Genomic DNA, 15,695 nt, shown 5'->3' with positions numbered 1-15,695 from the left:
CTTCGGAATCAACGCCATTGAACGTGATTGAGTTCTGCACCATCAGCTCAAGGTCCGCCTCGACTGCCTCCACGGTGTCGTATTTATCAATGTCAAGTTTCTGCCGAATGGTCCTCAAATCTCGGGCATTCTTTCGAGGTATAACATCATGGTACGTCGGAATTCCCAATGCCACAGGGTCGACAGGTTCTCGGTATATCCAGGAGCTATACACCAGTGAGAAAGGCATATTAGATAACAAAAATGATATCACCCACATGGGTTCCTTGACCAGCGTCGTTAGAATGCCCTGCAAACCCCGCTTATCACTCCATGACAATTTTCGTTCCATAGCCTTAGGCCACTCCTTCTTGAACACCTTTTCCACAGCATTCGCGCAGTCAACGGGGAAAGTTGCTGGCGGATTGAATTGACGACAGTTGCTGAAAACGAGCTCGATATCTTTTTTGAAGTCCTCCATCGTCTCATACTCGCCATTAATCAAATTGGTAGTGACGGTACCGAAATCCATGGGATGCTCAATTTCATCAAGATATCTATGAATGTGTCAGCTCGGTTTCCAGACAGATTATCGAAAAACACACGTAGGGCAACCATCCCTTATAGGGTCTACGGGATGCATGAAAATGGCAGCTTCTGGAACCTTGGCAAGTGCTCTGAGAAGATCTTTACATTTCTTGTCATTGAGAGGAGTTGCTTGGACAACTGGTGGTTTCTTGGTTTTAGTTTGAACCGGAGTCGGAGTGGTTGAAGGAGGCAATGCTTGCGTCGGTGGTGCGACTTCCTTTTCTTTTCCTTTGAGGGAAATCCGTGGGGATTCAGCCTTGGGTGGTCGAGATGCTTCAACTTTCTCCTTCTTGGGCCTCTGCATGCCAGAAGCAGCCTTCGTCGACGGAGGTACTGGTCCTTGAGCCTCGGCTTTGGATGAAGTCGAAGAGGGGCCGGAGGGCGACGGTCTCTCCTTTTTGGCTGGCTTAGTCAAAGCCAATATATCGTCTTCATCGACAATATCTGGCTTCTTCCGCTTCCCAGATGCGCCATTGACGGTGGGCTTGTCTTTATCCTTCTCAACTACCAACCGGTGCCGCTGCTCGTCCTTTTCACGTTCAATGGCCAAAACCTCTTGAAGAATATCGTGAGAACCATCGTCCACGTATGGAGGTGGTGGTGCGTCAATGACGGGTGTAACAGATGTTGATGATTCCAATGGTTTCGGCTTTTTGACGCGTACTTTAGGAACAGATTCCGAAGGCGTCTCAACTGGTTTGCTTTGAGAACCGACCTTGAGTTTGATGATTGGTCTAGAGGTGGAGGCCACAGGCACAGAGTCGGGTACAGAGGAAGCCTTTCCCTTCTCGGGGGCAGAAGCGGGAACGGGGCGGGATGGAAATGACTTCGGCACGGGGGGCAAAGTTCGCGGCTGAGGTTTCACAGGTTGTGAAACCTGAGGCGGGTGGGCTTTATCGGCAGCCTCAAGCGTCTTGTTGATGATTGCCCACTCTATTGCAAAAATGAATATTATTCTGCCCATCGTCGAAGGATGACACTCACGCTTCTCAAAAGTAGTCTCCAGGGCAATAGCTTCGTTGTGCACGAAACTTCCTGCCGTGTTATACGTTTTCGAGTTGTTGACCATGAGCCGGAAATCTGCCTGAAATGCAAATCGATCCTTGTACATCCCCTCTTCCAACTTGGCTCCCATTGTACTGAGATCCATTGGATCTTTGATAATATCAAAGTAGCTGGAAAGAGATATCAGAGGGTAAAGTCAGAAATAGAGGAAACATATCGCACTTGGGTGCATGATCTCGAATGGGATCCACTGGTTGAAGAAACAAGGTAGCATGCTTGTTCGATCTAAGCTTCTTCAATGCGTTTCGGCAAGCCCTCAAATCGTTAAGTGACATTCCTCCAGACTGAGCTTTGGGCACATGAGCTACTTTGGGCACTTGAGGAGCTACTTTGTAGGTATCGACGCTCTTAGTCGACTTTCCTTTCAACTTGGGAGGCTTGGTAACTGGAGGCCCCATTGGCGCCACGAACGCGACATTCTTCTTAGGTGCGTCAACGATCGGAGTAATGGAAACTCGAGGAATGGCATCGGGAAGAGGACTGTTAGTTAATCTCAACTTCGGAGCTACAGCAATAGATGGTCCCTTCGTTGGTGGGCCACCTGATTTGATGACTCGAGGAATCTTTGCAGGCATTTTCGGTAATGGTAGCTGAGGAGCAACTTCCGTGACGGGTGTGCTTGGGATATGTATTTTGACGGTAGGAGGGGTCTCTTCGACAGGGCGAATGAGGAGATCAGCGAGTTTCAAGATACACCAACGGACTTCATGGTCAATGTCTGGCATTCTTTAGTTCGATTAAACATCAGTAGATTGTATAGGAAGCAGTCAAAGACATACAAGGCAATAGGCATCAGGAACTCTCGTAAGACTTCATTTTTCCCAACTTCACGATCCTTGCGAAGGGCTTTGATCATAGCGTCCATCTCGCTCTTCTTGGACTCCTTCGCTTTTTCCTGACCGTTCCCATCTTCTTCGATAAGCAAAGATTCGGTTTCTTTGAGGTTTGACTTCATTTCGCCCATCTGTACCAAGAGAGCTAAACTGTAACATGCGTTGCGAGCAACATGCCTTCGTATGACTCGCGACGAGTCATTCGCCATCACGGCAAGTATGTAACGCATGATTTGAGGTGTGTACCATTTTGTCAAGAAAAGTCCGTCGAACGCTGCAATGCGAACTTGCGTGTAATTCCCTTCCCTATTCAAATTACTCAGCAAACTGAAAGCTACTGGAGCTGCCCATGGAACTACCTTGTCAATGGGAAAAATATTCTTGGGTGACTGGGGATGAGGTTGGAAACGCCAAGAAGAGCATAGAACTGATGATATCTGAGTGTTGGTATCATTTTAATGAAGGAGAAACGAACCTCCAACGCAGCAGTTGTTACAATGTTGTGAGGGGAAGGAATTAATCTGTCCATACTGCGGTAACGATCAACTTCCGTTCGTATTTGCTTGACCAGATCGACGTCTTCAGCATTTTGTTCAACGTGAGTTTCAGATGGTAGCAGTTCGCCTCGTTCTGGTGGCGCCGTAGAAACGACAGCACAAGCCGCCGCCGAGATGATCGAGCATATATAAAAACCATCGGAATACTACGTACAGTCAATGGCAGTTTCCTTGATTGATCAAGTAGACCCACCGGATTGGCAGTATTATCATTGTACCGAAGTTGATCGATCAGGAACTGTCGCACCACCGATGGTGTCTTTCCATTTTCGAAGCGAACTTGCGAGATAGCGGAGATTAAGCTCTGAAGAGCGCATAGTAAAGCTAATGAGGACTATCTATTCAACACAAGTGACTGACCTTGCGAACAAAGTACTCGGAGAGATCTGAAAAGTCGTTCGGTTTTGGAACGTACTTGTGACTGAATAGATCTTGATTGGGGTCCTCCGGCTCGTAACAGTATCGCAGGAAGAGCTTGAAGAGGTGGAACAGGCCTAAAAAATCCAATCGTCGTATGCAACACTGGATGCCATACCAGTTCAGTAGAGCACAAGCAAGAACTCGGAGGCCATACATTGACCAATGCCAAAGCAGCTTCGCAACGAATGCGGAAGTAGTAATTTGACACCAAAACCGTCTTGGTGAGGGTACTGGAAACAATCGCAGTGGGTTTCTCTGCTAACGCATGTATAGCCTAGTATTGTTTCAGATGATTTAGCGTTTCTTGGGAGAGAGCGAGTACGAACCTCTAACTGCGCAACAACATCCCTATCCCTTTGGAGCTGGGATACCCACATGAAGTCAGGCTGCTCGAACTTGATATTCGCCAGCCATTCAAAATCTGCATCCATCCGTATCCACTCATACGTCGCACCACTCATGTTACTCTCCTCGTCCTCAGTCCAATCCGCAACTTTCCAATTCTCCCGTTCCTGCTCCTTTTCCCAAACCTCAAGACCGAAACCCATATCAACCATCCCCATAGCTTCAGCTGCTTCGGTGTCCCCTTCAGCCGCCGCCTGAGCTGCGGCCTGTCGCGCTAGGTAACGTTTGGTGTTGCGTCGGACCCGCTTATACTTGGTATTGAAAGGCACTTCGTATCGCTTGAAGGGTGCTCGGATGTCTAAAACATGTTCGTAGGGAGTTCCATCTGCTTCGTGTATTCGAATAGTCATTTGACCCTGGTAAATCGACAAAAATGAGTACCGATTAGAGTGGGTTCCACGTAACACTAACCTCAAAAAATGGGACAGGTTTCATCAAGATTTTTGAAACCTCATTGTGTTCCATAGCTTTGTATGCAGGCGCATCTTGTCGCATGGAAATCTCCACAGCCATCTTCTTCCGATTGAATGAGGCCTGAAACACAAAGGATGGGCAACCACTGCCATAGATCCATTGCTCGGCAAAGCTCCTTGGATCCACCCCACTAACTTTACGGCACATCCGCAGAAATGTGTGCGTTGACAGAGCATTATTTTGCAGCTCCCCACTAATGGCTGAGAGGAATACCTTCGGTAGCACACGACTAAGTCCCAGAGATGTACCTGATTTACCCAGTCTCCGGTCAAGAATGTGCAGAATCAAGGGTGCCTTCAAGTTAATGAATGGAAGAGTTGCTGCATCAGGGGGGTCGAAGACTTGAGGTTGACAGATTGGAGGCATGCCACCAACATCCCAGTCCAAAACTCGTTGCATATCCTTCTTCAACCTGAACCGATAGTCGTTGTTTCCAAACAGTTTGCGCATATAAAGTCCTGTGATGTGCAGAGCTAAACCGTTCACGAGCCAGAGGTCAGACCAATTCTTGGGAATGATGTTGATCCCTGCCCATTGGCATGCCAAGGCATGAGACAAGGCTTGACGTGTTTCAAGCGCTTGCTCTATCGTATCTTCGCCGTGTAGCAGGTCGATAGTCACAAGAGACAGAGTAGCACTATCAAAGCGCTGAGTAGGTAGCTGATCGACAAAAACAAGCTTATATGATCCGAAAGGATAGGAACCAAATTCGGTGGCGTAAAAACTCATCGCAGAGCGGAGGAAGGAGGTTGATGTAGTAAGGTGAGATTCGTGACCAGGGAGGCAGAAAGCATACATGGACGGTTGAGATGATCCCGATGCATCTTCCGTAGTGTTGTCAACAGGTATGCGGAAAAGGTGGAAGGGACCTGCAGCGAAAGCGATATGCTGAACAGAGGTAAGAACAGCCTGAGAGAACAAGAAGATGGTTTTGTTAGAGTTGTATGGATGAGCAACCTGTAACAGATGTCAGTAAATGAAGATTCTACGTTACTTCCATCCTACCTGTTCCACAAGTTCGCCGCTACAAACCACGATGGTCGGAGATGCGTCATTGAAATCCTCGTCGTCCTGGTTGGCTTCTCGTTCTTCAAGATATCTCGGAACAATGAACTCAAACTCCCAGGTGCACTTTTCCCATAAGTTGTCAATACAGGGAACCCAACAGCGCGCAGCATCGGGTGATGAAGGCGACGTATAAGCATGAGGAACGCGCTTAACGTGAATGAGTCACTGGGTCTAACAGTAGACTGGGTTGACTCACATATGGGTAAGCATCATTAGGAATCACAAACTCAAAGCCATCGACGGGATTACGAAGGCTATAGGCGATGTTCACGACGATAGGAGAGAATTCGGGCAGAGCCTGTGCTTGAGAGAGACCGGGCGTCTGAGGTTCGGGCGTCGCGACTGTCAGAACGCGTCAAATCTATGTCAGACAACCATGTGTTCCAATTGACACGTACCATCGTTGAAGAAATTATTTGATGACGTGTGACCAGATTGCTTGAGTGCCACCTCTTTCGGGACCGCTATCGACAACTCTCCCTCGTCACTCTCTTGAAGGGCAGAATAAATCTTTCGTTTCAATTCTGGATGTCTGTGGCAGTCCTGAGACTCCGTAGGTCCGCCCATGCTCAGGCTTGTGAGGGAATCGTGTTGTGCAAAATCCGCGGCATGACCAGCAACCGTGACGGACTGGATGGCTAGATGAATCGAATGAGAATGGTACACGGAGCAGATCTTTTGTTACGCACTGCATTGGCGTGACTGAAGATGAATGGTTCGAAGCTCACTACTCGTCGGAACGATCGTAATCTCAGTGTAGCCCTATTGTGGGTGAGCGTCAAGATGCTAGCATGGCAAAGGAGTGTTGCATACCCATAAGACACCACCAAAATCAATCTCCAAAACGACCTTTTGGTGACTAGTAGAGAAACCAACGGATGTCAGAACCAGGATTGAAGTTCAGCGATAGAAATGGAGACTTATATAGAGAAACCACGTCTAGAATGCTCGCGTTGTGGGTTGATACGCGTATCCATTGGAGGCGAAAGGAACAGGGAAGGTCAACGAAGCCGTCTGTTCACTGAAAATAAGGGGTAAAAAGGAAGGGTTTACTGTCGTCGACGTGCAATAGTTGCGATGGTGGTGGCAGAGGCAGACCTGCAACAGCTATGCATTACGTAACCGTGCTCCTTTCCTCTACACTCCAATGCCACAAAAATCGATCTTTCGCCAACCAGGCGCAAAACATTTCCAACTTGTTCATCGCTCACAACGAGACCCGCTTATCAACGACCCAGATGCTAGCAAACATGTTCTCAAAGAATTCGAACGAGAGAATACCAAGAAGGTTGGTGCTCATAAATTTTGTCTGATTTCAAAATAAAATGATACATCAGGGCAAATCTCGCGCAGACCTTGAAGCCCTTCTGGACTCGTCAGAGATAGCAGATCAAAGGCGTAATATTGGCGAGGCTGCATCGTACGGTGTTTATTACGATGACACTGAATACGATTACATGCAACATCTTCGCCAAGTTGGAATCCAAGAGGATGGCGTTGAAAGTATGCTTATCGAAGCACCAGCAACTTTGAGCAAAAAATCTCAGGCTCGAACAAAGAGGCACGACGGAATCGAGTTAATAGATCTTCCGGAAGGCGTGCTAGCTTCCACCTCTGAACTTCCCAGAACGTACGAGTCGCAACAGGCTATTCCAGAGAGTATAGCAGGGTTCCAGCCGGATATGGATCCTCATCTTCGGCAAGTTCTGGAGGCACTTGAAGACGATGCTTTTGTCGACGACGGGCTCAAGGACGATTTTTTTGGTGAACTTATAGCAGATGGAGCAAGGGGGAGCGATGAGGCCTTCGACTTTGAATTTGAGGAGGACCATGAGGGAGCAGTGGATAAGGAAGAAGAGGGAAATGATGAAAGCACTTGGGAGGGTAGATTCGCGAAATTTAAACAAGATCATCGCAATGAAGCACAAAGTGACGACGGATATGATTCAGAAGGCCAAGATACCATAGGCAAATTACCCGAAACATCTGTCATTGGAGGGAAGAGGCGGAAAAGAACCAGTGATGCATCTGGCTATAGCATGAGCAGTTCTTCGATGTTCCGAAACGAGGCTTTACAAACCCTCGACGAACGCTTTGACCAGGTAAGAGCGTGATACTTTATTTATCTTGCAATACTCATACTTTGCAGATGATTCTCAAACAATATAACGAGGACAACGACAACGAGGAAGATCTCTCTGACGAGGATCCCGACACTGACGAGGCCCCAGAACTCATAACCTCTCGTGAAGATTTTGATTCTATGGTTAAGGAATTCTTGAACGATTTTGAGATCCTGGGCCGGAAGATGAGACCTAAACTTGAAGGGGAAAGTGGGGTGGATAAGCTGGACTCATTGCGACGAGCGATGGGACGTGATGAACGCGTAAGAGTGGAGGACGACGACAAGGAAGAGAATTATGATGACCTGCTGCTCTCAGAGGATGAAGACAAGAAAGATCGTTGGGATTGCGAAACAATATTGAGTAAACAATATCTGCATTTCCCGTAAATTATCCATTAACCTGCTGATGTTCCAGCAACCTACTCGAACCTCGAAAACCACCCACGTCTTATTCGTGCTCGCGATCAAAAGCCTGTGCCCAAAGTTTTGCTGGATCGAAAAACTGGCTTTCCGGTGCTTGCTCCTACAAAATCTCTCGAAAACAAGTCAACGGAGCGTCGCGTTTCCTTGAGATCATCCTCTGGGACGGAAGGATCTGATGAATCCGATTCTGAGTCATTAACCAATGGTGTGTATTTTTGGTTGTGTGCTCTCGAACATTATAATCAAGCGTCAACAGGACATCGACGAACGATAGCAAGACCTCGCAATGAAGATAAAGAGGACAAGAAAGCAAGAAAGACAGCGGTGAAGGCGGAGCGACAAACACGAAGAGCTGAGAAGAAGACGACAAAAGTACAATTTGGTGCAGAGGTAAAGGACCAGATGAAAAGAATTGTTAACAAGGAAAAGAGATTGAAAAAGCTGTAATAGAATCTTTCCGTTATAGAGGTGGATCTATGAAAGATTTATGTAGCGCTGAGATTGACTCGGAGTTGGTTGAAAGTTCATCTTGAATGCCTGAACCCACCCTGCGTGCACCATGGCCGAGTCTACACTCGAACGAGAGACGCAAGGCTCGGATATCGATCCCATCTGGACTACAAGCCGCACAGCAAGACAAATATACGCGCTAGGAGAGGTCGACAAGGTTCAGGGTTTCAACATTCTCGATACGCCCTTACTGACTAAAACTAAAGGATATCACCAGGCTACTCTCTTTGGCTGCCTCATCTATCTCCCTCCTTACTCTACCTCAAACGGATGGTCCTGAGGATAATCTACCTCAAGGTGAAGAGAGATCGGAGCAATTCGTTCTCGAAGTTAGCGAGTACTTCGAGCGCCTTGACGTACGCACATCTTTCGACTCCCCTCTCAACACTTCTCACACGTTGAATGCACAGTCAATACAAGTAGCTATTCGTTCATCTCTCGCACATATTCGTCACTCCCGCATCGCCCCTTCCGCCATCAACGCCCCTCCTCCGGGATTTATACCCCCTTCTCTCGGAGTAGGTCTTCCTTCCGATGACGGTTCATCAAGAAGGGACCGTGGACTGCAAGAAGAGAGGGTAGAACGCGATGCGTGGAAGGGTATCTTAGCGGCCTTGACGCGTCTGAAAGCCGGTCAAGACGCAAAACGCGACTCGGATGCGGCCAATACCAACAAGGATATCATGCAGGACTGAAGGATTTGGCTTTTGAATGAATCTCCTGTAAGCTCCACCATCTTCTCATTCATCTCGTTTTCCTGACGTTTGAATAAAGTACGAATACATAAGACATCGATTACACCATTCACCGCCTGAAGCTTACGCCTTCGCAGCTTCCAGCGCTTCCTTCGCCTTCACGAGCGCTGGGTCCTCTGCTAGTTCAGATTCCTTCTCTGCAAGCACCTGAATAGTGTGAATGACAAACTGTAAACGCAATCGTTCTAGCTCTCACCACAAGGTCACTCAGGACATCAGCAGCCTTTCCCAGACGAGTCGCCGTATCTATCACCATCTTCTCCGATTCTTCAATCATTCGTGTCTTCCATTACTTGTTAGATCTATAGTAGGATAGTAAATTCTGACAACACGCACTGCGTTTTTGACGTCCCAACTCTCAGCGTCCTCCACGACCAGTTTATCGCGCTTCAATTTGAGTTGATCAGCCTCTTTACGATAAAGACCATTTTCCTTTGCGAGTCTGTGGATTCTCCCTGATCAAATCATCAAGTGAGGGTGACAGGACTATACGCTTACCGTGCCACGCCCCCAGCTTGAATCTTCAGCTGACGACGAATTGCGGGTATATCACTCATGATGGTTATGAAAGAAAACGTCAGAAAAAAAAGAAATACTTCTGCAGAAAAACTTAGTCACCCTCAAATGTGCACATCGAGAGCATAAAACGTGTCGTTACATTGTGTCGTAAGATCACACGGAAATCGTACTACAACGGAACTATGTAGACAACAATCTCGAATTGTAGGTATGCGATGAGGTAGGTGATGAGCGCTCAAGTTGGCGACCGAACTGCGCACGCGCAGGAACATGGAGTGATGGTTTAACTGGGGCTTAGGGCATGGGGCATGAGGGGGGCATTTTGAGAGCGCTAGAAATATCGTAAGAGGAACAACACCCGGCAGAGCCTAACTAGAGGATATCGGGGAAGAGGCTTCGAGCAACTTAAACGAGCCTTCACAATCACCAGAATATTTTCAACACCACAACCAGGGGTCTATCGGCCGTACTCAGCGCAGTTCGGCTCTCACAGCAAGGACTAGCCAAGCCGGGGCACAAAAAGGCGAGAACCGATAGATGGTCCGAGTCACGATATCGATGGATAGAAAAGTGAAGTAGAAGGTGATCGTCGATGTTCCATGGGATAGCTCATTTTGTCGTCAAATTCCGCCCTCGCCGCGCAAGTCCAGATTGTTCCCGGTGACCATCATCTCCCGCTTTGCAGCATACAATGCGCAAAGTGAAGGGGCGTTCATTCACATGCCATATGAAAATCGCGGGCTCAATGAAAAGATGGGAGAAAAAATAGTACCGGGGAATCGGGGCAAGGGATTGTGGCGGCCGTAGAGGTTGATCCTACATCCGTGGCCACGACAGTGAGGTAGGCGGCGAGGGTGGAATGGTGGGAAATGTTATAAATCAGTGATATCAATAAAAAATGATGCGTGACGAGAGCGGAGAGTGGGAAGCTTGCTATGTCCAGATGGCGGTGAAATATCCATGTATAGCATGCGATCTGCTGATTCTTGAGGTAATAGAAGGTAGACAATTGATGCCAGTGTATCGGCATGTGCGAAGCACGGAACCACAATTAAGTGGTCGTCGCCTCAAGCACACATGGAGTGGTATGGGATCGGAATGGTGGTAGACGAGCGACGGTGTAGAAAGATAGAAAACAAGAATGGGCCGCTGGGCAGGCGAGGTACGCACTCACACTCATGAAGAGGGAGATATTGCGCCTCGAGCACTGCCTCGGGTCTTGCGTCGGTGTCGCGTCTGAGCCAACCATCAACCGTGGTCCCGGAATCCAAAATCAGAGTTTGAGTCTTCAGTACCTCCACTTCGCTGCGAGCCAAGCTGAGGTAACCACAGGCCATATCCTCAGAGTCGATGTGGGTCACAAGAGGTGAAGTGTGCGGCGCGGCTGCAAAAGAGGGGGGAGAGCAGACAACCATGGAACTGCGTCGCTGACGCAGGAGCCGGTAAGCAAGCGATCCGTGAATGGAACCGCTTAGAGGAAGGTGGGGCGTGAGGATGCGTAAAAAATACAATATTGCGTAATAGTCCGTGTCATAAATCAATGCAGTGTGTCACCAGGGAGGAATCGAACTCGTGAGTTGCCGTCTGAGAGGGTGTTTTGAAGTGGATGGTGTTTTCGAGGGTTTTCTTGACACTCAGACGGCCGTATGATTGCGAGCTCAAGCAATCAGAAGGACGGCGCGCTGACGAGAGCCGACGCACTAGCGGAGTTGTGCGCGCGTTGGTTCGCGGTGCCGAGCATCAACGCCTCGTTGACGTTGCGAAGTCGGTGAACCTCCGCTTCAGCGGATTTCAGTCGGAGTTCCAACTGCTCTTTGACGGTCTCGAGATACCTAATGTGTCCAGTTGCTGTACGATTGTCAGCAAGAGAATGTGAAGGAGAAAAGATAAACAAACCTCGGTCGAGCAAAGAAACCTTGCTGGATTTCTGGTTGGACGCAGGAAGGGTATCCTTCAGGCGGGCGTAGCCGTCCCTGAGCTCATCTCGTCTCCTTTGTTCCGATTCGATGCGCTGCTTGCGAATGGTCTCGCGGCGCCTAAGGAGACGAAAGGGTAAGATTAAGTGATATAAAAAGAAAATAAACCTACGAATCGGCACCTCCAGCTGAGAGGTTGGCTGGCTGGAAGTCGTCGTCCTCTTCGTCACTGTCGTCGTTGCTCCTGCTTGATCTCCGCCTGTGTGCCCTAACGCTGGCCCGAGTCGTGGGTGCGACAATCGGGTTGAAGCGATGCGACCTGGGAACGGTCGCAGGATAGGGAATGGTGGCGGGGGGTGAGTGCGATCCGCTCCCACGGCTATGTCTACCAGAGGCCATGCCATCGGAGGACAGCTCACCAGCGCTCAAGGGGTAAGTGAGCGACGGAGGTGAAATGGCAGCACCATCGGGTGGGGTGTATGGACGGGCAGGGGATGACGCGCTGAAAGCGGGTGACGAGTATGTGTAATCTCCGAGACCGCCGGAGAGGTTCAAAGAGTTGAACGCCTGAGGGGAAGCCGACGGGGGAACTGATGAAAAACAAAGTCAGATGCAATGTAACAATGTGAGATGGACGTAAAACTGACGACCAATGGTTACACCAAAGGAGGGAGACTGAGGAGGATACTGGAGATAGTCGAGACCACTGTCCATGTAAGAGAATGAAGCGTCGAGTGGCTCCATGTAGGAGGGGGTCTTGTTGTGATCGAAATCCATGGAAAGCAGTTGGGAAGACATTGCGGGGAACAGGTGCGACTAGAGAGCTGAGCAGACGATGAAATAAATGAGAACGAAAATAAGACGAGCTAAATTAGAATGGCGTTAGAACAAAAGGTAGTAGACAGGGCGGGTGAACAAGGAGTACCTGGAGAACAACAGCGCTCGTTGGGGTGGTGACTGCAAAGAAAAGAAAACGGACAGAAGAAGAAGAGAGAAAAGGGCGGGAAGGGGGAGGAGAGTCGGAGAAGAAGGGATAAGGAACAGAGTGGGAATGACAACTGAGGTCTATATAATAGTCAAGCCATCCTAGCCGGGTTCTTGGCGCCGGACACGAGGCGTTTTCCTTGCTCATTCTAATTCTGACTTTTGTCCCAATTCCTGTTCTCTTACGCCACTGGCGGAAATAACCCCAGTGGTGACAGAACGAACTGTGAATGCATGCGAATCCACGCTAATACCCTTGCCCATCTCATTCTTCCTGTCCCCTCTGTTCCATTTCCCAACGATGACTCTTCATCTATAAATCAATTGCTTCCTTAACCCGTCACTGTTATCCTGTTCCATCTTTCTCTCGTTCCGAAACACCGAAAACATCCTTGTTATAAAAGCCGCACATCAAGATCCGGTTCCCGAACAGAGAGTGTTCGGTCAGGATGGGATTCAAGCAGGGATCTTGTCTTGACTGGGTATATCTCATCATCACAATGTGACAATTCCTGGTGCCTGTCTGTCCAGGCGGAACGTTTTTTTAATCCTACGGATTCCTACTGTTATTCTCTTTTGGTCCGATCAGCTGCGCACCTTTTTTTCTCGACAAAGTTCTGTCCTTATGGGTACAAAGCGGTCCCACTATATCGATTACAGGCGCTCGCTATTCAAATGTCATCAAATAATAAGTCATCGTTAAAGGAGCAAAGATAAAGCATCATAAAGGTCGTAATGTCGTACAAATCGTGAGGGGTGTCCCAAGTGAGTATAGAAGCGGTAATGGAAGATCGAGAAACAGTCCGAGACTAGGAGCAGAAGAACACCCGGTGCCTATGCGTAGTATCCTGAAAACTTTGCGTCACGATCTTCCTTCAAACAAAAGGGTCACAAGGTGGCGCTCACCTCCGTGGAACGGGCCCTTCATATTAGCGTAATGCTCCAACCGCTTAGAGAATCTCCAAGTCAAGAAGAACATGTAAAGCTTGTAGGGAACGGGGTTTTGAGCAAGCAAGAGGCCGAACAAGTCAAGCGACTAACCTGGAACACGAGGTCCACGAGAAGCGAAATAATAAAAGCAACATTTAGGCTGGAGAACCCCGCGGCACAAAAGGTGCTCGGAAGACTTCCCGTAGAGGTCGTCTGAGACTCAGCCACAGCTGCATCGCTCCATTGCTGACCCCCGTTATTACATTCCCATGTGATCTTGTCTTGACTGGAGAAAACAGGGGAAGTAATTTAATTAATGAAAATTCGCAACGCAGAATGGAAACGCACTTTCTCTGGAGCTGCACGATCATGATGATAGCCCTAATGGCACAAATCACGATGATAAATGGCCAAAGAAACTTCACAACTCGAGTCCAGATGTACGATCGCTATTGATAGGATCAGTCCAGGAGTTCCAAGGTGAAGGGTCTTTGTGGAACTGACGTTGGAGAGCGCAAACATGGTCAGAATCGCTGAAACTGCTACTCCAATGCCGATGCCGCCGTATATTTGCCTGGAATGTTTTAATCATTGATATGCGGCGCAACAGGAGAGCGTATTCACCATTCAGGGAAAAAGAAGAATATGTACTGGCCATCAACGAGAAGGAATATTCCTCCAGCCAAGCTATATGCCTGCGCAAGGTTAGCAGGTTTGGGGTTAAAATTGGTATTGAGATAGCCTTACAGCGATCACAACGGCCCAGGCAATTGCACCCCCCCTCTGGGTAAGAAGAATGTATAAGGGCTTACTCAAACCATTTGGAACCATAACTCACAAGAGGCATGACCAGAAGACAGTTGTCACACCTAATGATCGACCAAAGATTGACCTCAACATGTAGATATGATTGAGTATGAACGCACCACATCGTGTCGGATAGTGCTTAAATGGGTATCGCAGGTATGAGTAAGTGAATGTGAGGCGCTTTAAGCGTTGGCGAGGGGTAATCCGAGTCGTTCGTGGGCGTTAATTCGTAGCCAGGGCGTGCAGCGGTCGGCGTTGGCGGTGGTCTTGATGCGGGGAGGCGGGATGTAATCACGGTGACGTTGTGACTGGGGTGTCGTGACGTATTTCAGACGTCACAAGTCGCGTCCTAAAAATTATCTCCTCCTCCCGTATTCGACTCTTGCTTGGTACAACTTTCTCCATTGTTTCATCATGATTTCATAACTTGTCCAGGAATCGCTTCCCGACTGGGAAGTATTGCTTCGTCGATGCAAGGAAATTTGAAACGCGCATTGACCTGCAATCTGTAGGGACTCCGACAGGCTTTATCGGAGTACGCGGTGCGTCTACTCGTATGTTTTACCCACTCAATGGTCACAAGAACCGAGGTGGTTTCAGGGTGTGCTGTTGGTCCTATCACAAGGAATTCTCTTGACTAAACACAGCTGGGCGCCTCCGCACAACGCCGTGGCTTACTCTAGTGACAGTCTGTGAGGAAGAATGGACTTTTGCTTGTCGAAACATTGGGCGGAAGTTAGGGGGGCCAAAATCCCTCTTTTCTCATATTCCACCTCGAGGCAGGACCGTTTTGTGTACTTACGCTACTTCCCCCTTTGGCTCTCTCGTATGTCAACAAAACGACCGAGTCATTTCCTGTCTTATCAAATGAATCTGGAATCATGCTCCAGCCCAACCCCGTGGATCTGGGTCGGTCCTGCTTCGTCAGCGCAATCCTTTCCCAATGGCTATCGTCACCAACTCTAATAGTAACCCTATATTCTTTATGCCGATCCTCCCTGATCAGATTTCATATCTCCCCCACCTGTGCTGAACTTATGAATTGGCTCCGTTTTAGCCCTTTCTGGTCGGCACCTGACATTGCTTTCATTCGGTGGCGGAGGATTAGCGCACAAGTTGACACTGATTATGGTGATCCTTGACAGCCGCACACAGCCCGCCTGGGATCTATCCGGGGTTGATGTTTATGCGGACAACAGGCACCCGACAATAGCGCTCGGGCTACAGTCTGAATAACGGTTCTTGTTCTCGTCGAGACCGCGGCGCGCGGCTTTCTTGTGCTGCGCTGGAGTATGGCTTCACGGGGTAGCCCAAAGTATATACCCTGCGCAACATGC

General features: G+C 48.6%; 4 protein-coding genes across 4 annotated transcripts; 1 reads left to right on the top strand and 3 right to left on the bottom strand.

The window, feature by feature from the left end:
• Positions 1-6,536: 6,536 nt before the first annotated feature.
• LACBIDRAFT_301251 (uncharacterized protein) lies at positions 6,537-8,384 on the top strand (the record flags this gene model as incomplete). The annotated part of the gene is made up of 5 exons (XM_001874036.1): positions 6,537-6,677; positions 6,727-7,491; positions 7,539-7,875; positions 7,930-8,142; positions 8,194-8,384. The coding sequence occupies 5 exons, from the start codon at positions 6,537-6,539 to the stop codon at positions 8,382-8,384; spliced, it is 1,647 nt and encodes a 548-aa protein (XP_001874071.1).
• Positions 8,385-9,160: 776 nt separating this feature from the next.
• On the bottom strand, positions 9,161-9,766 carry LACBIDRAFT_192425 (uncharacterized protein). The gene is made up of 4 exons (XM_001873411.1): positions 9,701-9,766; positions 9,539-9,644; positions 9,399-9,485; positions 9,161-9,349 (listed from the first exon to the last, which is right to left on the bottom strand). The coding sequence occupies exons 1-4, from the start codon at positions 9,757-9,759 to the stop codon at positions 9,266-9,268; spliced, it is 336 nt and encodes a 111-aa protein (XP_001873446.1). The 5' UTR covers positions 9,760-9,766; the 3' UTR covers positions 9,161-9,265.
• Positions 9,767-9,839: 73 nt separating this feature from the next.
• Positions 9,840-12,627, bottom strand: LACBIDRAFT_301245 (uncharacterized protein). Its single transcript, XM_001873410.1, has 5 exons — positions 12,563-12,627; positions 12,285-12,503; positions 11,810-12,227; positions 11,618-11,757; positions 9,840-11,569 (listed from the first exon to the last, which is right to left on the bottom strand). Exons 2-5 carry the CDS (start codon positions 12,433-12,435, stop codon positions 11,388-11,390), a joined length of 891 nt encoding a protein of 296 aa, XP_001873445.1. The 5' UTR covers positions 12,436-12,503; positions 12,563-12,627; the 3' UTR covers positions 9,840-11,387.
• A 628-nt stretch (positions 12,628-13,255) lies between these two features.
• Positions 13,256-14,656, bottom strand: LACBIDRAFT_181497 (uncharacterized protein). Its single transcript, XM_001873409.1, has 9 exons — positions 14,478-14,656; positions 14,390-14,420; positions 14,299-14,334; positions 14,176-14,246; positions 14,056-14,125; positions 13,900-14,000; positions 13,663-13,837; positions 13,528-13,606; positions 13,256-13,469 (listed from the first exon to the last, which is right to left on the bottom strand). The coding sequence occupies exons 1-9, from the start codon at positions 14,480-14,482 to the stop codon at positions 13,456-13,458; spliced, it is 582 nt and encodes a 193-aa protein (XP_001873444.1). The 5' UTR covers positions 14,483-14,656; the 3' UTR covers positions 13,256-13,455.
• Between the last annotated feature and the right edge of the window lie 1,039 nt (positions 14,657-15,695).

Source organism: Laccaria bicolor, genomic scaffold (genome assembly GCF_000143565.1).
Source record: "Laccaria bicolor S238N-H82 LACBIscaffold_1 genomic scaffold, whole genome shotgun sequence".
In the NCBI taxonomy this organism is placed as follows: Eukaryota; Fungi; Basidiomycota; class Agaricomycetes; order Agaricales; family Hydnangiaceae; genus Laccaria; species Laccaria bicolor.
The sequence above is the reverse complement of the archived record's forward strand: the minus strand, read 5'-3'. Positions and strand labels throughout refer to the sequence as shown.